This window comes from Schistocerca piceifrons, chromosome X (assembly GCF_021461385.2).
Source record: "Schistocerca piceifrons isolate TAMUIC-IGC-003096 chromosome X, iqSchPice1.1, whole genome shotgun sequence".
Lineage (NCBI taxonomy): Eukaryota > Metazoa > Arthropoda > Insecta > Orthoptera > Acrididae > Schistocerca > Schistocerca piceifrons.
This window is the reverse complement of record NC_060149.1, coordinates 367,331,720-367,353,437: the sequence shown is the minus strand read 5'-3', so window position 1 is coordinate 367,353,437 and position 21,718 is coordinate 367,331,720. Positions and strand designations below refer to the sequence as shown.

At 43.2% G+C, this 21,718-nt stretch overlaps 1 protein-coding gene across 1 annotated transcript in view; it reads left to right on the top strand.

Annotated features, from left to right (window-relative positions):
• Nucleotides 1-21,718, top strand: part of LOC124723077 (relaxin receptor 1) — a 414,738-nt gene that overhangs the window by 13,642 nt on the left and 379,378 nt on the right. Inside the window, exon 4 of the mRNA XM_047248253.1 lies at nt 19,129-19,200. Within this exon, the coding sequence (XP_047104209.1) occupies nt 19,129-19,200 (72 nt within the window). The remainder of the gene's footprint in view (nt 1-19,128; nt 19,201-21,718) is intronic.

The following is a 21,718-nucleotide window of genomic DNA, read 5'->3' as shown; positions in this document are numbered from 1 at the left end:
AGTCATAGAGATAAACAGAAGTGATATCTGGTATTCCCGAAGAAAGTCTCATACGCCCTCTGCTGATACTGATGCATATAAACAATTTAGGAGACATTCTGAGCAGATCTCTTAGACTGTTTGTAGATGATGCTCCCATTTACTGTCTCATAAAGTCATCAGATGATCAAAAACAATTACAAAATGATTTAAACAGGACATCTGTATGTTGCGAAAAGTGGTAATCGATTCTAAACAATAAAAAGTGTGAAGTCGTCCACATAAGTAATACACTGAAGACCCAAAGAAAGTGGTACACCTGCCTAACATCCTGTACGGCCCCCGCAAGCACGCAGAAGTGCATCAACACGACTTGGCATGGACTCGACTAATGACTGAAGTAGTGTTGGACGGAATTGACACCATGAATCCTACAGGGCTGTCCGTAAACCCGTAAGAGTACGGAAGGGTGGAGATCTCTTCTGAACAGCACGTTGGAAGGAATCCCAGATATGCACAATAATTTTCATGTCTGGGGAGTCTGGAGGACAGCGGAAGTGTTTAAACTGAGAAGAGTGTTCATGGAGCCAGTCTGTAGCAATTCCGGACGTGTGGGGGTGTCTTGATGGAATTTCCCAAGTCCGTCGGAATGTACAATGGACATGAATGGATGCAGGGGATCAGATAGGATGCTTACGTAGGTGTCACCTGTCACAGTCGTATCTAGACGTATTAGGGGTCCCATATCACTCCAACTGCACACGCACCACACCATTACAGAGCCTCCACCAGCTTGAAAATTCCCCTGCTGACATGCAGGTTCCATGGATTCATGAGGTTGTCTCCATACCAGTACACGTCCATTCGCTGGATACAATTTGAAACGAGACTCGTCCGACCAGGCAACATGTTTCCAGTCATCAGCAGTACAATATCGGCGTTGACGAGCCCAGGCGAGGCGTAAAGCTATATGTGGTGCAGTCATGAAGGGTACACGAGAGGGCCCTCGGCTCCGAAAGCCCATATCGATGATGTTTCGTTGAATGGTTCTCACGCTGAAACTTGTTGATGATCCAGCACTGAAATCTGCAGCAATTTATGGAATAGTTGCACTCCTGTTACGCTGAACGATTCTCTTCAGTCATCGTTGGTGCCGTGCGGCAGCAGCGATGTCGGAGATTTGATGTTTTACAGAATTCCTGTTATTCATGGTACATTCGTGAAATGATCGTACGGGAAAATCCCCACTTTGCCGCTACCTCGGAGATGCTGTGTCCCATCGCTCGTGCGCCGACTATAACACCATGTTCAAACTCACTTAAATGTTGATAACTTCCCATTGTAGCAGCAGTAGCCGATCTAACAACTGCGCCAGACACTTATTGTCTTATATAGGCGTTGTCAACCACAGCGCCGTATTCTGCCTGTTTACATATCTCTGTATTTGAATATGGTTGCCTATACCAGTTTCTTTGGCGCTTCAGTGTAAAAGGAATCTGACGATTTCGGACTATGGATGACAACAATCTAAAGGCCGTGAATTTCTTTAAATACTTAGGAATTAGAATTAGGAATAGCTTAAATAAAAACATAGATTATGCTGTGGGGAAAGCCAACCATAGACTGCGGCTTATTGGCAGAACGCATGCAACAGGATTACTACAGAGGCTGCCTACACTACGCTTGTCCGTCCTCTTCTGCAGTATTTCTGCGCGGAGTGGCATCTGCATCCGACAGTATTGGGGGAGGACATGAAAAATGTTCAAAGAAGGGCAGCTCGTTCTGCATTATAGCAAAATGTGGGAGAGAGATCCACGGATATGATACGCGAATTACGGTGCAATCGTTAAAATAAAGGCGTTTCTCGTTGTGGCAGGATCTTCTCATGAAATTTCAACCATCAACTTTCTCTTCCGAATGGTAAAATATACTGTTAGCACCCATCTGCATAGGTAGAAGTGATGATCATAATAAAGTAAGAGAAATCAGATCTCGCTTGAAGGGATTTAAGTGCTCGTTTTCCAGCAAGTTGTTCGAGAGTGGAACGGTAGAGAAATAGCTTGAAGGAGGTTCGATAATCCCTCTGCCAGGCACTTAACTGTGAACTGCAAAGTAATCATGTAGACGTAGGTGATGTCAATGGATTCTGAAACTGTAACGATCAGCCACTTTAGATTCATTCAACAGGATCTATCACTGATCGCTTATGTGTCAGTCCATGGAATATGAGAACGGACAGATTTTGGCCATAACTTCAACTTTTTGGGATTCTATAGTCAAAGTAACAATGTAAATACAATTAACAAACAGCTCAATCAGCCGAGATGAGGATTTGCGTTTAGATATTCCAATGAATACAGTATGGGTTTCTCTTGCACTGTGAAAAGTTTGAATTGTGAATGTCTGGCATTTGATATCTCGACGTCTGCGACCAGTTTGAGAGGCAACTCGGACGACCCACAATCCTTGCGAGACTTGCAGTTTTCCACCTACGTGGCGCTATGTTTGTTAATATGCGGCGCTAACTCTACCCGGTCACTGTATTTCATCTTCGTTGCATATATAGGCTGTCATGGCGCGTCGGTTTACGTGTGACGCATGGGTCGTTAAGCCACAGTGTTTGATCTGTGACGCATGTCCCATTATGCAGGTGCAGTTCATCTTTGATACATGAGCTCTGTCCGGCGTTTCAATGAATAAATAAGTTCAGAAGTATGTTTGCAGCTAACCTTCAAAGGAACTGCAGTGTTCATAATAAAAATATTGGTCAGTTGCCCACTCGGGCGGCCGGGGTGGCCGAGCGGTTCTAGGCGCTACAGTCTGGAAACGCGCGACCGCTACGGTCGCAGGTTCGAATCCTGCCTCGGGCATGGATGTGTGTGATGTGCTTAGGTTAGTTAGGTTTAAGTAGTTCTAAGTCCTACGGGACTGATGACCTCAGCAGTTAAGTCCCATAGTGCTCAGAGCCATTTGAACCATTTTTTGCCCACTCGATCACCCATAGAACATCAATATTTCTGTTAAAGACATGGAAGTCTAACAAGAGATGTACACAAGCTAAAACCGAAGAAAAACGATTTTAAAATACGGAGATGTGTGCCTTCTACCATCCACCAACATAATTTTTCTGTAAAACTCTGCATTTATATGTTACTGATGTGTGAAATTTAACTAATGTGAAGACTAAGCATCCACAAGTCTCTAAAAATAATACCGTGTAACAGACTATTACGACAAAAGTCATGAAAGAGGCAGTATTTAGCAAGTATCTAAAAATTTCTTGACAACATGGAGTACTTATAGAATCATATTTCTTTGTCACCGAAGTGCAAATGCGGCGTTTCAATGAAGTGATTAAAACAGCGAAATGGAACAGTGTGCATACTTGACAAGGTCAACAGGTGTACAGGCAACATAATTTTCGGCGTATCCACACTTCAGTAGTCCAGTATCATGCGCCACTTGATCACATCATACAGGTTATTGCTACGAGATGATCCATTCCATGGCTTCACCTCATACTCATTTCTCAAAATCAGGGAAAGTCAACAGTTCTGGCATTCCTATACTTTGGGTATTGTCACGTTATTAATCTGTTGCATTAATATACCCGTGAGTTTCACAAACTTTAGTGCAGCACTGGAGACGATTTTATCCTCCTCTTTGTAGTGTGCCAGGATGTGACCTCTCACTCTGTGAGCAGCTGCGTGTTTTCGTGGGAGTGAACAAAGCTCTGTACGATCTCCTACAGAGTTAACATCTCAAATAAGCACATTTGTTCCACCATATGGTCATTTAAATTGGTGTTATATAAACTGTAAAGTCTCCCTGGTTGCCTCAATAACGTTACAGGTTTCATGTCGCTGTTCTGAGAAAATTAGCAACACCCTGCCAATGTTCGTGGGACAACTCACATGTGCACCATTCATCGTAAACTGTCTCCACGTGATAGTGTATATCTATATTGCTTCGAACTGTATTTGGGGTATAGGTCGGTCTGTGGTAGTCACAATGTTTCCTCAAGCAGCCATGTGATGTCACCGTACTTCATTTGACAAATTTTATTCGGAGTCGTTCAAACTATTTTCCCTCGAAACTAAAACTCTATATTACCGTCTGTTTACATACAGAATGTCTGCACCCTTTTTCCTCTTTTCATGGAGTGTGCAATAGCTCATTGACAAGGACTCTAAACACTGAAACTATGGAGCACATTAAGTCGATCCGGTTAATGTCAATCACAGCCGCCTCCAGAAAACCATATAGGATGCTACATGGTGAAATAACATGGAGATTAAAACTCAGTGTTGTGACCGTAGTGTAACTAGAGTTCTACACCTGTGTGACTGCCGACAAGTGAAGCGGTTACGGTATTACAAGGAGAGATTCGCCTTGCATTTGAATTTTTTCACCGCACCTTGATCACACGGATTGTAGGAAAACTGATGTTACATTACGTGACTGAATACTGGATTGTGACTTGTTGATGACATCATATTACGAGGCTGAACAGCAAGCTGCTATTTAGAGTTTCTTCAGTCGGGCTTACATCTATACTGCGGTAACAGGCTCAGGAACTTAGGATATTCAGAATGTGATAGTCGACTAGAAGTGCGCCTCCATATCAGATAATTAAAAATTAAATATTACGTTATTGGTGGATTCGAGAGAGGGCCATTATTGAAATCACAACAGTCGTTCAAGGTGTAACTCTGGCTGACTACTCGGCTCTCACTATCATCTGGCTTCGTAATGACTAGCTTCCTTAGTCGAATCTGCCTTCAACTCGTCTAGTGAGTGTTTAAGCGTGATTAGCACTTGCTGTTCACTGCTGGTCGTTCCTCGGAGCCATACAGGGTCCATGCCGTGACCGAACTCATTCTGTGACCCCTCGAAGGACCCCTCCGACAGTCCTGCCTATAGTCTCATTTGAGATCTCTAGACAGTCTGCATTGGCTAGCGTCAGCTGGCCTATAAGTAATTCCATTTCTAGTTCACTGGTGAATATGATCAAGAGTGTGTCATTTTCAAATGCTTTTCACGCTTTCTTCATCGTGCTGACGGGTTGCAAAGAGTAAAATCAGCGTGGAAAGCGCCGAAAATTGGTGGGCTTCGCGTTTAAATTGTGATATTTTGATTTAGAAGATTTAGCAACGTCCGCAGCTCGTGGTCGTGCGGTAGCGTTCTCGCTTCCCACGCCCGGGTTCCCGGGTTCGATTCCCGGCGGGGTCAGGGATTTTCTCTACCTCGTGACGACTGGGTGTTATGTGCTGTCCTTAGGTTAGTTAGGTTTAAGTAGTTCTAAGTTCTAGGGGACTGATGACCATAGATGTTAAGTCCCATAGTGCTCAGAGCCAAGCCATTTAGCAACGCTCTATCGCCGGCCGCGGTGACCGAGCGGTTCTAGGCGCTTCAGTCCGGAACCGCGCGACTGCGCACGGTCGCAGGTTCGAACCCTGCCTCGGGCATAGATGTGTGGGATGTGCTTAGGTTAGTTAGGTTTAAGTAGTTCTAAGTTCTAGGGGACTGATGACCTCAGATGTTAAGTCCCATAGTGCTCAGAGCCATTTGAACCATTTGAACGCTCTATCGGAAATCGTGTGACACGCGATATTAACATCAGCTATCATTACAGAGCATGGTAACCAGTTGAGCAGTTTGCTACTAATGTAGGTGTTAATTACGCTGAATGGATGGCCTGCAAAGATTAAAATCCTGACATACACAGTCCTACTCATCACAGTCAAAGAGAGAGGTGATAAAGTGGTAAAGCGCTGGACTCGTACTCGGCAGGAGGAGGGTTCAAGCTCTAATTCAGCTACCCCAGTCTTGTTCCTGTCATGTCCTTTAATGATTTCAGGTAAATTCTGGTACCTTTCTTTTAACGAAACTATGGCCAGTTCTTTAACCGTAGGGATAAACTAGTGTTCTCTCTCTCGCTCTAGTGACTGCGATGTGAGCGATAGCTCGGACTTTAACCAACGTCCTTTTCTCTCTTCGCCAATGAAAACTCCAGTCATGAAATGGTGGTATGTTACACGCATTCTAACAAGTGATCACAACGTTGTCATACCTACAGTATTAAATGAGGATTGACTGGCTAGTAATGTCACTGACAGTAAATGACAACACAATGAAAAAAATGCTGGCATTTTCTGCAAACTGAATTTAAAATTTATCCGAATGATGGAGATCATTAAGTTGCTAAGAATGAAAAAATGGTACAAATGGCTCTGAGCTCTATGGGACTTAACATCTGAGGTCATCAATCCCCTAGAACTTGAACTACTTAGATCTAACTAACCTAAGGACATCACACACATCCATGCCCGAAGCAGGATTCGAACCTGCGACCGTGGCGGTCACGCGGTTCCAGACTGAAGCGCCTAGAACCGCTCAGCCACACTGGCCGGCAAAGAATGAAAGAAAAAAGTATATTTTGATGTTTGCATTCAGATAGCTAGCCAATGGCCTTGTCGCAGTGGTAACACCTGTTCCCATCAGATGACCGATGTTAATCGCTGTCGGGTTGGGCTTGCTCTTGGATGGGTGACCATCCGGTCTGCCGAGCGCTGTTGGCAAGCGGGGTGCACTCAGCCTTTGTGAGGCAAAATGAAAATCTACTTGATCGAGAAGTAGCGGCTCCGGTCTCGTAAATTGACATACGGCCCGGAGAGCGGTGTGCAGGCCACATGCCCCTCCATATCTGCATCCAGTAACGCCTGTGGGCTGAGGATGACACGACGGCCGGTCGGTACCTTTGGGGCTTCATGGTCTGTTCGGGCGGAGTTTTTAGTTTATTCAAATGGATACTTCAGTAACTATAGGAAGAAAACAAGGCAGGTAGTAATGTGATATCCAAATGTGCAATGTTTGAACTCGTTAGGCTAGCCACGGACTTCGGAATGCCTTCCATTTTACGTCTGTATCGCTGGACAGGGATTTCAAACACGTGCCTTCCGAAAAGGCGGTAACTGTCTTATTAATCCAGCTCGGTAGATACTGTAACAGAGAAAGAAAGAAAGAAACAGAGAGATAGAGACAGAGAGAGAGGCAGTGCTGTCGAAAGTTCCGTGTCCCAGTCATTCAGCACATATCCCCCAAAATGAGGTCTGTCTCCGGAGCCGTAGTGATCTAACATACACGGGAATTTTTTATTTTATTCCTCATCAGCAACCGCATTTTTGTTTTTTGAAATACTCAGCAGACAATTGCACAAAGGAAATTTTATTCCTTTACCGCTTTCAGGCACCTAGTGCCCTTCTTCAGACGGCTGTACAGAAAAATATGCCACAAACAAGTAGGTAAGAATATTAAATTTTAGGAACGAAAAGTTTAACAATTTAAAGAGAAAAAATGGTATATACTTATAATTATCGCATTATTTGTGAGCGTCAAAAGCGTGATGTATGCAGCATATTGCTATAGTCCTAGAAAATACACGAACAATATGTATTACAATAATGAATCCCTTAAAGCAAAAATAGCTCGTAAATGCTTACATGTGGTTCATAGTGCCTGTACAAACATCGTATAAGAAAACCAAAGAACAAGTGCAGACATCATGCCAGTACTGAAGCCAATCAGCCAATCACATGCGGAACTTTAAGCTGGTCTCAGGGTGGGATTAAAATTACAATAAAATAATAAAAAAAATAGCCTCAATAGTTTGCTGGAAGTCTATATAATCAGATAGCAGCTAATTATCTTCACAGTTACATCTTATCCATAGTAAGAATCCAGCTGTTACAGAACAATTTTCCTCACTTGTTCCTATTAATCACTTCTACTTCCTCCTTTCCCTCCAACCTCCACCATCCCACTAACTCCCTGCCACGTAGTTCACCACCTTGTCACACCTCCCCCCCCCCCCATCCGACGTCCTCCCCCCCTGCCATATATGTTACGTTTTTATCATACAGTTTTTCGTATATTGTTTAGTTTCTCTCTGTCTTCCCTTTCCATGTCATTAGAACCAATTCTCCCTAAATTCACCCAAATTCACTCCTCCCCCCCCATGTCTTTCTCATTATTGGTCGCCGACCGCTGTGGCCGTGCGGTTCTAGGCGCTGCAGTCTGGAAACGCGAGACCGCTACGGTCGCAGGTTCGAATCCTGCCTCGGGCATGGATGTGTGTGATGTCCTTAGGTTAGTTAGGTTTAATTAGTTCTAAGTTCTATGGGACTAATGACCTCAGAAGTTGAGTCCCATAGTGCTCAGAGCCATTTGAACCATTTGAACCATTATTGGTCTATTGCGGCTGCAGTGGTTTGCAATCAGTCTCTTATATATAACTGGATTCCCTAGTTGCAGGTGGTTAATTATATGAATCTGTTAATTCTCACAGGCAGAACATTGTCAGGCTGCAGTAGCAGCTACAACTATTTCTTTGTTATTCAATATGTTGTTATATTCAGTAAATTGCATTCAGTAGATTACAATCAGTGCGCTAGTTTCAATAATTTGCAGACAGTGGCAATACTCAACTTGCCACTAATTCGTTACTTACAGCCAATAAATCGTTAGTATTTTACACACTGTAGCTTGACCATGTAGTGTTGCGCTTTGTTGCTGCTAGTTAGCTATTTACACTTACATTTAGCCGGCCTGGGTGGCCGAGCGGTTCTAGGCGCTACAGTCTGGAACCGCGCTACCGCTATGGGCTACATCTGCTCAAATCACTTTGTAGAGAAATATATGTACGACGCAAATGACCAGAGACGCCCTTTGTCCAAGGCAGTCCCAACTGTCTTTAATTTTCCACAACATTTACAAAAAAAGGTGAAATCTCACAGATTTCTACAATTTGGGCAACAATACTCTCAATGAGTCATCATTAGCACATAGTAAGTCTGTAACTAAATAATTATACTGCTTTTACATATTTTCATATAGACAAAAATGCAGTTTCTATCATGTAACCACAACGCATTTCGAAGTTTACTCCATTATCCTCAGCTGGTATCTGCTCATTTTGCGTTGATATACATTCATTTTGCGAGAAACGAAAAGTTATCGTAGCGTGGCGAAAATATTTTTAGTCGTCCTGCAGTTTTGTCTACATCAAAAAGTTTATGGGTATTTCGACTACAACTTTGCTTGTTGCTGGCACTGTAGATAGAAATCACCTCTGTTTGCTATTTTCTGAGAAGGAATAAAGCTAGCATGAGCTATTTGAAGTTAGTCAAAGTCAATACCGGGGGGGAAGGAAGGGGGGGGGGGGGAGTAACACAGCAGACAACGCCCTTGTCTACAGATAAAATGGCGGACGGGTATTCAATTTGCTTCAGACATGGCGGACGTATAGCAACTCTATGAAATTTAAACTCGTTGGCTGTTACCGCAGTAGCGACTAATACTGTATGGCCATCACTATAATACCATAGATTGAAGCAGAACCCGCCGAGGACACCACATATAGCCACACAGCACGCCTGTGACTTCATTTACGGGCCAGATTACGCAGTGACATGAGTGGCACCAGTCTAATAATCAACACACCACTTGGAATCGCCGGCGCAGATAGGTCCATACTCTGCACCGATTCTGTGACCGAGCAAAATTGTGGTCAAAGATGTAAGACAATGCATTGATTCCACATGTGCATTACTTTAAACAAGAGAACCTGCTTTTTCAAAACTTTATTAAGTTATAAATTACTGTTTTGAGGGATTTCAAACTTATTGTTAGCTTGTGCACAGCTATATCACATAAAGATAAAGTTAAAACACAATCTTAATAAGACAAACATATTAAATTTCAGTATCTTATTACTAAAGAAAATGTAGTCTATAAAACAAATGGAGCGGTAACGAAAAGTACATAAACACCTGCAGAGACAATATCTGATACTGGAATTCAGTCAAGACTAGCATTGCCATTGGCTTGCTTAACTAGTAGTTCAATCGAAGTAACAGAACTCCAGCGATATAGAACAAGGCTTGGAAAAACCTAAATCAATCCACCCCATACGGGCCCTCGCCCTCCTGATTTGAATTAGCTGTAGTCGGTAAACGTTTTATAAGATTATACATATTTGTGCTTATTGAAACCCATGTGAATGCAGAGATTACTGTACTTAATTATCAAAGTGTTTGATGAGTCGACATCTGAACTGACTTCTATGTGATGATTCCAATTGTTGCACTAGTTGGTGTCATGATACCATTTCCATACTTTTTTAGATATTTGTTTTTTTATTAACTGAGACTTCTGTAATGTCAGAAAAAAAGGTAGAGTTTTTCATAGTTTCCAGGTGTATACACGTTAAATTAAGGAATATATCAAACCATTATATGTGTAATTCATGTATAAACAATGCAGTTATACTTGAATTCGACTAGAAGCTTTGGATTTATTCTTGAACGTTTATTGAACGTCTTTCAGAGGTTACTTATGTGAAAAATAAACTTGGTCTGAAAGTTATGCATGTAGGTCTTGTTATTTCTGGTTTTCAGCCAGTTTTTTGATGAAGCATTGATATCTCTTTTATGTGGCGCACGAAAAGTGGACACATGACATATTGTCCATTTTTTATAGTTAAACCGCTTGATAACTAGGAACCACAAGAAATGGTAGAGCTGTTTGGCTCGAGGGAAGGAAGATTAAGAGTTTAACGTCCCGTCGACAAAGGGATCATTAGAGGCGCAGCACAAGTTCGAATTGGGGAAAGAATTCGGCGGTATCATCACCGAACGATCATTCTAGCATTTGTCTTAATTAATTGAAAGAAACAAAAGAAAATCTAAATCTGGATGGTTGGACGGTGAGCTGAACGACCGTCCTGTCGAAGGCGAGCCCAGTATCTTACATTGCACCATCGCGCTGAGTTCCTAGCTCGAGATCTGAAACGTGAAGAAAAAATGGATGGAGGAAACAAAGCTTAGGAAGTGAAGTTGATGAGTTCTGGTACTTCGTATTCGCAGAATGAAGTAGAAAGTACATACATCAAAAAAACGTTTTCCATCACCTCGGTTCCGAGAGTTCCGGAAAATTGGAATAGAGATCAACATCAGTTCCGCCCTTTCTATTGCTCATGAAAACCACACATTGCATGTTGTACCACCATACAGCGAGATCTTCAGAGGTACTGGACGAGATTTCTGTACACACCGGTACTTCTAATACCCTGTAGCACGACATCTTGCACTTATACATGCCTGTATTCGTCGTGGCATACTATCCACAAGTTCATCATGGCACTGTTGGTCAAGATTGTCCCATTCCTCAACGGCGATTCGGCGTAGATCCCTCAGAGTGGTTGGTGGGTCACGTCGTCCACAAACAGCCCTTTTCAACGTATCCCAGGCATGTTCGAAAGGATTCATGTCTGTAGAACATGCTGGCCACTCTCGTTGAGCGATGTCGTTATCCTGAAGGAAGTCATTCACAAGATGTGCACGATAGGTGCGCAAATTGTCGTCTATGAAGACTCCAAAATGCTACTCCAGGCGGGTGTAAAATGAATGTGCGCAACGGAAAATATTGAACGCAAAAATGAAGATTTGGCCCTCTCTGACTACCCCCTGAAGCAGATTTTAGGATCTCTTAATGGTGATATTATCTCCTCCTTCTTGCTCTTTAACATATAAATTACGACATAAACATAAATGAATAATTAAGGGAACTAGTAACTACAAATGATAAATGCTGTTGCTGCTTATACATTTATTGTGGATTAAAAACCCCTTTATATATTTCAAATATTTATATATCAATGTCCAATCAATATGAAGAGATAAAAATGGATTTCCTAACTAATATGATTGATAAAGTGCCCCTAATCTGCCTCTTTTTATGGCTACGCTATCTAATAAAAATAACGCGAAATGGCTGACATTACCTGTGTACCAAACACTAGAAGACACTACTTCCAAAGATGATCTACAGTTGTGTGCAACCTCAGTCGAAATAAAATTTACGTGATCACAGCTGTTTAGCTTTGTAGCCCTAATAAGCCGAAGCAATTAGTAATATCATCGTATGTACTGCGCCCGGTGCGTCAGAGTGATGGTTCTCGTACACGTCTGCGACGATGGAAGAACTCTAGCCACAAAATAAAAACTCTTTCAAACACGAGGATGGCAGATGCCGGTCCTCTGACTAGCATGATCTTATATTGTCTTCTCCTCTCTGTGTTCTACAGACAAAAAACGCATTTCCAGCCACAAGGACGGAATTCAGATAACGTCTCTACATAAGTATAGACAGAGGAAGTGCTCTCAATCACTGAACGCTGCGTACTCAATGGCGACTCCCTACCTGGAAACGAAGTTCAGAATCGTATAAGTTGGCAACAGTACAGTGCCTAACCGTCCTAACTATAAAATCTCCTGAGAGCAAAGACAGCAAGTCCGTCTGTGCCAACAAAAGCTGATACTGAGCGACTGTCCAACATGGGCGCTCAAAATGGAAGGCTTCTTCTCTCCACCACTGGTTTACCAGCAAAGCTCCTTTCCCCTCCTTCGTAACTCAGAAGGCGAATCATATTCTCGAAATCACGGAATATTCTTCCTCTCTACAGATTCTTCCGAACGCTGACCAACCATATTTTCATTTTTTTTTCTTCCAGCGTGGAAAGTTTGCGATGAAATACCTATACTCACACAATGGTACGCTTTTCAAGTAAAAACCCTTGGAAATAACCCAGCCTGCGATTTCCGAGGCAACCCTTCCTCATTCCTCTCTGATGCTTCCAATATTTACAGAGTTTCCGAAGTATTATCCGGTTATCCTTGCGGCTCCTGCTGCAATAACGGCCAGCCGCCGCTGTATTGTGCTTCCGCGCTCAGGTGCCCAGACCGTCCGACCTGGCACTTCCCGTGTGAAGCAGGACTAACACACCTGTGCGGGCTTTTCCACCCAGGTCTTGAGCTACGCCTGCCGCTTCATTTCCATTGGCGTTCCAACCTCCACTAGTACAGGCAATCAGTCATTACGCCGTTTTGATGATAGAGACACTCAGTCACCTTTCATGCAATAAACGTTAACAATTATTTACAAGGTGTACGTGACAGTGTCAGTCTTCTTTAAATATTCATATATACGATGTACAACCTATCCAATGATACCTAATTCCTGTTGTAAATCACGGCAAAGTATGTAGATGTGTGCTTGTAAGGTGCGAAATTAAAGCCACCTTACAAGACGAATTCCTCGCCAATATGCTGCTGATACGGTTGCACTATCGCTCGGAGCATGGCATTCAAGTATCGTACAGCCGTTACGACGCCTTCCATGACTACCAGCGCGTACGTCAGCCCCACATAATGCCACACCAAAACAGCAGGGAACCTAAACCTTGCTGCACTCGCTGGACAATGTGTTTAAGGCTTTCAGCCTGACCGGGTTGTTTCCAAACACGTCTCCGACGATTGTCTGGTTGAAGGCAAATGGGACACTCATCGGTGAAGGGAACGTGATTCCAATCCTGAGCGGTCCATTCCGCATGTTGTTGGGCCCATCTGTACCGCGTTGTGTGGCGTCGTAGTTGCAAAGATGGACCTCGCCATGGACGTCGGGAGTGAAGTTGCGCATCACGTCATGTGGGTGCACGAAAAGCATTATTCAACATGGTGGTGTCGCTGTCAGCGTTCCACCGAGTCATAATCCGTAAGTAGTGGTCATCCACTGCAGTAGTAACCCTTGCGTGGCATGAGCGAGGCATGTCATAGACAGTTCCTGTCTCTCAGTATCTCCTCCATGTCCGAACAACATCGCTTTGGTTCACTCCGAGACGCCTGGACACTTCCCTTGTCTAGAGCCCATCCTGACACAAAGTAACAATGCAGACGCGATCGAACCGCGGTATTAACCGTCTAGGCATGGTTGAACTACAGACAACCCGAGCCGTGTACCTCTTTCCTTGTGGAATGACTGCAACTGATCGTCTGTCTGACCCCCTCCGTCTAATAAGCGCAGCTCATGCAATGTTGTTTACATCTTTGGGTGGGTTTAGTGACATCTCTGAACAGTCAAAGGGACTGTGTCTGTGATACAATATCCACAGTCAACGTCTATCTTCGGGAGTTCTGGGAACCGAGGTGATACAATACTTTTTTGGTGTATTTATACTGTGGTTCAAATAGTTCAAATGGCTCTAGCCACTATGGGACTTAACATCTGAGGTCATCAGTCCCCTAGACCGAGAACTACTTAAACCTAACTAAACTAAGGACATCACACACATCCATGCCCGAGGCAGGATTCGAACCTGCGACCATAGCAGCAGCGCGGTTCCAGACTGAAGTGCCTAGAATCGATCGGCCACAGCGGCCGGCATTCTGTGGTTATAATTTCTCTTTCGCTAGTTAAGAGAGCCCCAGGAAATACGTGTGATCGTAGGATAATGAATCTTTGTGGAAACATTTGTAAGGACATGCGGAGATAAATGGCAAATAAATCACTGAAAGAAACACATTTAATTTCCAAATGAGAGGCAAACACTTGTTGATTACGTAGCGTGCTTACGATCCAGGTTAAAAAGTTGCTCAATGTGACGACCATCTGCATCCACGACAGCATGGAACCGCACTAGAGATTGCTCTACTGTTTGCTACTTCCCTCGGTATGCTCATCTTAGCCTCCAAAGTTTGTTAGTGTCCTGCTGATCAACCCCTCATTCAGGTAACCCCACAGCCAGAAATTACACGGGTTCAAATCTAGATATCTTGCTGGCCTCGCAGTAGGGAACGATCGGTCTATGGCTCGGTTTTCTCCAAATATATTACGGAGTAACGGAGCGACTTCACCAGCAACTTGACGTGCATCTCCATCGCGCATTAAAACAGTTGAGTCCAAAGCACCTCCCTCCCATAGAGCAGACCACAGCAATAACTGATCGATCGTTCGAATCCCACTTTGGTCACATTTTTTATTTTATTTTATTCTTTCGTTTGATTCAAGCACCTATGTCAGCACATATCCAATATAAGCCGATTAACAAATGTTTAATCATTCTTTTTATAAAAAATGCACAACATCTTCTAATTACACGCTGGGTTCAAAATTCCACTTTTCATTGCAAATATATATTCTTAACTATCAATATTTCATAAAAATTGTTAATAAACTTGTAATGTGGTTTTTAATTTAAGCACTCCAATATGTAATTATAGACATTTTTCATAAGAAATGTAAGAATTCGAATTTAATGAAAAAAATAAAACGAAAGGAAAGACCATAGCGATAAAAGAAAAAAAAGCAGCCTTATCTTTAGTGAAGTAAGTTGTATCAGAAATCGTCAATGTCGATTTTCTCGAGAATTTTTAGGAGTTGCATCGAACTACTTCGGCTATTAATATTACATATTTGACTTTTGAACTTCACGTATTATAAATACAAGAAATTACAAAATTCCGATTGACGGGTGATGGTTTACTTGTTGCGTGTATGCCGCGGAAGTGTTTACCACTGCACGTAGTGGGCCTGCCTCGCAACCGCTGTCGGTTTGTATGCCGTCTAGTATTGGCAGCCAAGACAATGGAAGCTTGTAATCATCTTTGCTGTTCATGTTGGAGAGCTGAAGAACTCCACGTTACATACGCAGACCAAGAGGGCTTACAGTACCTCAGCTTCCTTCCTCTTCATTTCTGTCACATGACCAGACTACAAAATTTATTAACCTCCTCTCGAAGGATTATATGTACTGGGGTAAATTCAGTGTATTTATAATTCTAGTTTCATAGTTCCAGTGGTATTACATACCCTAACGAAGGTCAGCTGAGGGTATGGCCGGTACATTTGTACATGATTTTACAGTATACCGTAGTCTGCAACCGAGAATAATGAGGTAACTGGCTCCAACAGCGAAAACTTAGAACAATAAATCTTTTGGCAAGCTGAGAGATAAAATGTATTTTTCCAGTGAATAACTACCTTCTATTTCTTTGACTCCAACTTAATGTTCCTGCCCACATTCACACTGCTACTTAAATCAAGTTGAGGACACCTGTTTGCTTTTCTGCCGTCAAGGACGTTAGTGCCGCGAGACTAGTGTTGCAATTAAGAATTTATGTGGTTCGGGCAACTTAACAGAACAGAACTATTATATTTGTTTGGTAAGCGGCAAAAATTTTTGTGCATGGGCATAATTGTCATTGTAGATTTACTATGTGAGCATAAGTACGTTTAATGAAATGTGAGCCGGCCGCGGTGGTCTAGCGGTTCTAGCCGCTCAGTCCGGAACCACGGGACTGCTACGGTCGCAGGTTCGAATCCTGCCTCGGGCATGGATGTGTGTGATGTCCTTAGGCTAGTTAGGTTTAAGTAGTTCTAAGTTCTAGGGGACTGATGACCACAGGTGTTAAGTCCCATAGTGCTCAGAGCCATTTTTTGAATGAAATGTGACACAAGCACAGTGGAGGGCATAGTGATGATGCAGTGTATAAAATTTGTGGAATTCAAAACAGTCTTTGACAGCAAAAAAGTATTGTTTTTATTTTATGACTCTTTTCCATCTATATTATCATCAGATATGTATGTATTGCTAAACTATATATCTCCTTTTGCCTGGCCTTATTCCGTATCTTCACGCGTTCGACATGATAAACTGGATTTGATAATAATAGTGACAGAGGGCGACCAGGTGTCCTCCTTGTCGTCAAATTCCCCCCCCCCCTCCCCCTTCACCACCCTCCCCTGCCGGAATTTTTGTACCCCAGCTGACTGCGTCTAGTGTTCTTCCATGTGAAAGAGTGAGAATGTTTGAGAATATTTATTGCTAGGTTACTGATGGCATAAGATCGTATATTGTCCAGCATACATTGCGTCCGCAAGTGATAAACGAGCTGTGGCAGACATTAGTCACAAATAGACCTTAGACCATCGTTGGCGGGAATCGACTTCCCGAAGTCAAATGTCCTTATTAAAGTAGCAACAATGGCGGCGATCTGCATGCACAGAATTTATGGAAACTTGGGACAGCCTCCACAATTTAAAAGCCACACTGAAACAACTGTCGTCTCGTTCTCAAAGACGGCGTGACGTCACGAGTTTACCCACTCGTAACGCGCCCGTAATCCATCCATTATTACGAAGCTCAGGTTGCGAGACAAATGCGCAATGTATTGTGTCGCTGATTCATAAGGAAAAGTTTATTGGCAGACATGAGCCACTTCTCGGCACTGCTACGTCCCTGAAACAGTCTTGATAAGACTTGCCACCCTCATTAAGCCAGGGTTAAAATAATCGCTACGTCAGTATCAGTGTTATATACCCCTCAGTCATCGAAGTGTTTTAAAAAATACTCAAGATTCGATTACTAGATGGCAGAACGTAGACCGCCGGACACACGTCAAGAGAGCATCCTCGCAAGTGTAAAGCAGGATAACTGTTCGAAATTACGAATTTTAAGGATCACATAGAACACTTCAGGTTTCCATCGAAATAAATACATTATATTAGGTTGAATTCACGGTTGTCAAGTTAATTTTTTTTTCTTTGAACAACATTTCCAGATACCTAACAACTTCATCATCTAATACAGGCCTTTTCTTACCAACCACTTACGCACACGCTAAGCCACACTCTTGCCTAAAAAATCGAAGAAACGGCTCAGGACTCCATTCTCGCACACGGGAAATTTTTGTAAATGTTCTGTACTCGAAGAAATATTTTGGCGGACACTGTGGATCACCAACTCCCGATTAGATATAGGCAAAACATTTAAACACAGGGTCCGCAACTTGCCTTCTACACGTAGAAAGACTGTCCGATGTTCAGAGCTTCTAGTGACTCCAGAAAGTACCTCAAAAATCAGGCCTTTGAGCCAAATAGTCTCAGAAATTCTACAATGCATATGTTCTCATTTGTAATCCCCTGCTCACGCTGTTAGCACTTGTCAGGAAACAGTGGTATTTTTTCAGGAACTCTTGCACATTTATTTCCAACTTAAAATACGCAGAAGAAAACCCGATGTCATAGGGAACAAAGTCAAATTCTTCCGGGTAACAGACGTCGCCTCTTGTGTTGCTAACAGCCAAGAGACGTCCCCCTACCGCGGCCGTCTACCATCTACCTGGTCAGACTAAAAAGGAAATAACATACCTACTTCTGCTACAGTCTGACTTGGATGGTTTTTCTTCCGAGCCTTTGTCTCACTAGCTTCGTAAATGGTATGTTACAACATGGCATAAAGCACAGGGAGGTGTTTTCTGGAACTTATTACTCTGTGGACAGGTCCTGACAGGGTGGTCGATTTTACCGTGGATGCCTGGTCAGGATATGCTAGTCTCTGTACGCGAGTCTTTTCTTAGTAGCTGCAGTGCTGTAATGGAAAAATCCAGATCGTTGATATCCAGAGGGGTGAGCTCTCAACGCTCTGTCTTTCCGTGCTGAGGTGTAACACTCATTCAAACAGCGTTCGCCAGTGGTGAAAGGAACAATGACTGCTAGGGAGGGCGAATCCGACCTCGATAACAGACGGTCGAACCAACCTTGCAACCCGATGGGTGAGTGATCAACTAGAAATGAACAACTGGAATAGGGAAATTCCTGTACATATGGACCTTACCTTGGAAAAAGTTGAAATGATTTTTTTTTCGTTCTAGAAATCTCCCCTGGTTAAGAGATTCGGTTTGGGTAATTATTTGGTAATTATTTATGTTGCTGCAACAGTCGTCAGTAGACCTAATCGAGGAACGTCGCTTGCACCGCCTATGCGTGAACCATGTGAACCTTGTTAAGTATGTAATGGGATTTTTGTATTATGTTATGTGAGAGAGAGATTAGTAACACGTCCGGCATTTTCCTAAACTAGGGTATGGAACACTCGGGCTAGCCACTGTACCAAATCAACTCTCGTTAATCCAGAGCGTCGGTTCGATCTAAGTCTGGCACGCCATTCCGTCTGTAACGCTCTACGTGTAAGGCTATATCTGTAGGAAAAAAGAAAACCTTAATGACATCCGCTCAAAATTAGGACACAATATTTAATATGCTCAGATAGCTTCTCTGATAATAGCGTGCAGGGCCCGTGAAGGAGAGTCACCAGTTTATCGCTATAATTGATCTATTCTAGAGAGTTAATCAGTGCAGAAAGAACAGGGCAGTTTTCTCCTTTTAATCGTTCTGTCCCATCATCCAGTGTATAACATAAAATGCTAATTTTTTGTGATTTTGAAGCAATACAATTTTTTACTCTTTTTTCAGGAACCTGGATGACAATGGTCTTGAGTTTCTTCCACCTGGACTCTTCGACGGGCAGACACAACTGGAAAGATTGTTAGTATATCATTTCCACAACTGTTGTCCTTTATCTGAAAAGCTTTTGTAGTTTTATATTAACATGTAAGCTACAATTTTACTTTCACGTGTGCTTATTATTCTTATTGCCTACATTCCGCACATACACGGGGTATTCAAAAATATGGAAGCACCGTGAGAAATGCATACTTGAACATAAATGCCGATGCTAACCAAGCCTGCAGGCTGTGCTGTTGTATTTGACCACAAACGGCACCTGTGCAGTGTCTTCAGTACGTTGTAAGTGTCAGTTGTGGTCACAACAGTGTTCTGTGTAACTGTGAGTGGACACGTCGGAGCTCATTGAATTGGAACGTGAGCAAATTGTTGGCGCTCGAATGTTGTCTGCTTCAGTAACCAATGTAGCCGAAGTGCTTGGTGTTTCAGGAGGCACCGTATCGAAGATCTGTACCGCATACAGGGAAAGCGGAAAAACATCTTCAGCTAAGTGACAACCCGGACCAAATTGTTTTGCGTGAGCGTGACTGATGATCATTGAAGTGAATTGTAAGGAAAAATAAGAGGACGACAGCTGCAAAAACCACTGCAGAACTGAATGCTGCACTTCCGAATTCTGTCAGCACTAAAACAACATGAAGAGAACTCCACAAGCAGGGAAGTGTAGGGAGATATAGAATTCCAGAACTACCAATCAGTGATGCAAATGTCCTTAACAGGAAGACATTGTGCCGAAGTCGTAAAACATGGGCCATGAAGCAATGGGAGAATGTCATTTGGCATGATGAATCTTCTTTCACACTCTTTCCAACCTCTTGCAAAGTTTACGCCCCAAGAGTGAAACATGGCGGGGGGTTCAGTGATGATTTGGGTAGCCATAACACAGTATTCCATAGACCCTCATGGTTACTTTACAAGTTCGCTTCACTGTCAAGGATGATGTGACCATTTTGGCTGATTAGGTCCATCTAATGGTAGAGAGTTTGCTGTCCAATGGTGACGCTGTATTTCAAGACGACAGCTCGCATCGTCGGGGACAGGTTTTGTGAGCGCGAAGATGAAATGGTGCATCTGCCCCGGCCGCCACAGCCGTAACGCGTAATCGCTGTCCATCTTCATCATCGTTGCCTGAACTAGTCGTTATTTTGCGGGAATAATGGAATAAGATTCTCTTGAAACCATAGAAGACCTTGCAAGGATCGCGGTTGGGAAAGCGAGTGGTCGATTTCGGTTTATTTGGAGAATTTTGGGAAAGTGTGGTTCATCTGTAAAGGAGACCGCATATACGACGCTAGTACGACCTATTCTTGAGTACTGCTTAAGTGTTTGGTATCCCTAACAGATCGGATTAAAGGAAGATGTCGAAGCAATGAAAAGGCGGGTTGGTAGATTTGTTACCGGTAGATTCGAAAAACATGCAAGTGTTGCGGCGACGCTTCGGAAACTCAGATGGGAATCCCTGGAGGGAAGGGGACGTTTTTCTCGAGGAACACTATTGAGAAAATTTAGAGAACCAGCATCTGAAGCTGACTGCAGAACGATTCTATTGCCGCCAACATACATTTCGCGTAAGGACCACGAATAAATTAGGGCTCTTACGGAAGCATATAGATAGTCATATTTCCCTTGCTCTCTTTGCGAGTGGAGCCGGAAAGGAAATGTCTAATAGTGGTAAAGGGTACCCTCCGCCACGCAACATGCGGTAGGTTATGAAATATGTATATTGATGTAGATGTAGGATTTACACACTGATGAGCCAAAACGTTATGGCCCTCTCCTTAATAGCTTGTTTGTCCGTCTTTGGAACGAAATACACCACTGATGCTGGATATCAGGGATCCGACAGTTCGTTGCTAGGTTTGTGGAGATATGTGGCATTAGATGTCTATGTACAGGTTACGTAATTTGCGTAAATAACGAGCCACTGATTTGGGTACGCTGTGATGGCGACCGATAGCGATACAGATGGGTTCCACAGGATTTACATCAGGAGAATTTGGTTGCCAAAACATCAACGTGAGTTTACCATAATGCTCCTGATACCACTGTAGCACGGTTCTAGCTCCGACAATTATACTATTGGAAGACGACATCGCCGTCGGGGGAGACATCAGGCTTGAAGGGATGAAGGTGGTGGTGCGCTGCACGTTTCGAGCCACCGTTCACCTCGATGAAGGAGTTTATGGAGACGACCGTCGACTTAGTGTAGCAAAAATGTGATTCAGCTGAAGAACCGACACTTTTAAATTGATTAACGGTCGAATCCCGATGGTCCCGTACCCACTGCAATCGTAATTGTCGATGTCGTTGGGTCAACATGTGAACACTAGGGCTGGTCTGCTGCGGAGATCTATGTTCAACAACGTATGATGTACGTCGTGGTCTGAAACACTTGTGCGTGCACCAGCATTGTGCTCTTTCGGCAGAGATGCCACAGATCACCATCTGTCCTTCTTTACAGAGCAGACAAGCTTCCGAGCCCAATTTTCTGTGAAGACTCGTGGGTTTCCAAACATTTAGCGCCTAGTGGTAGTGTCAC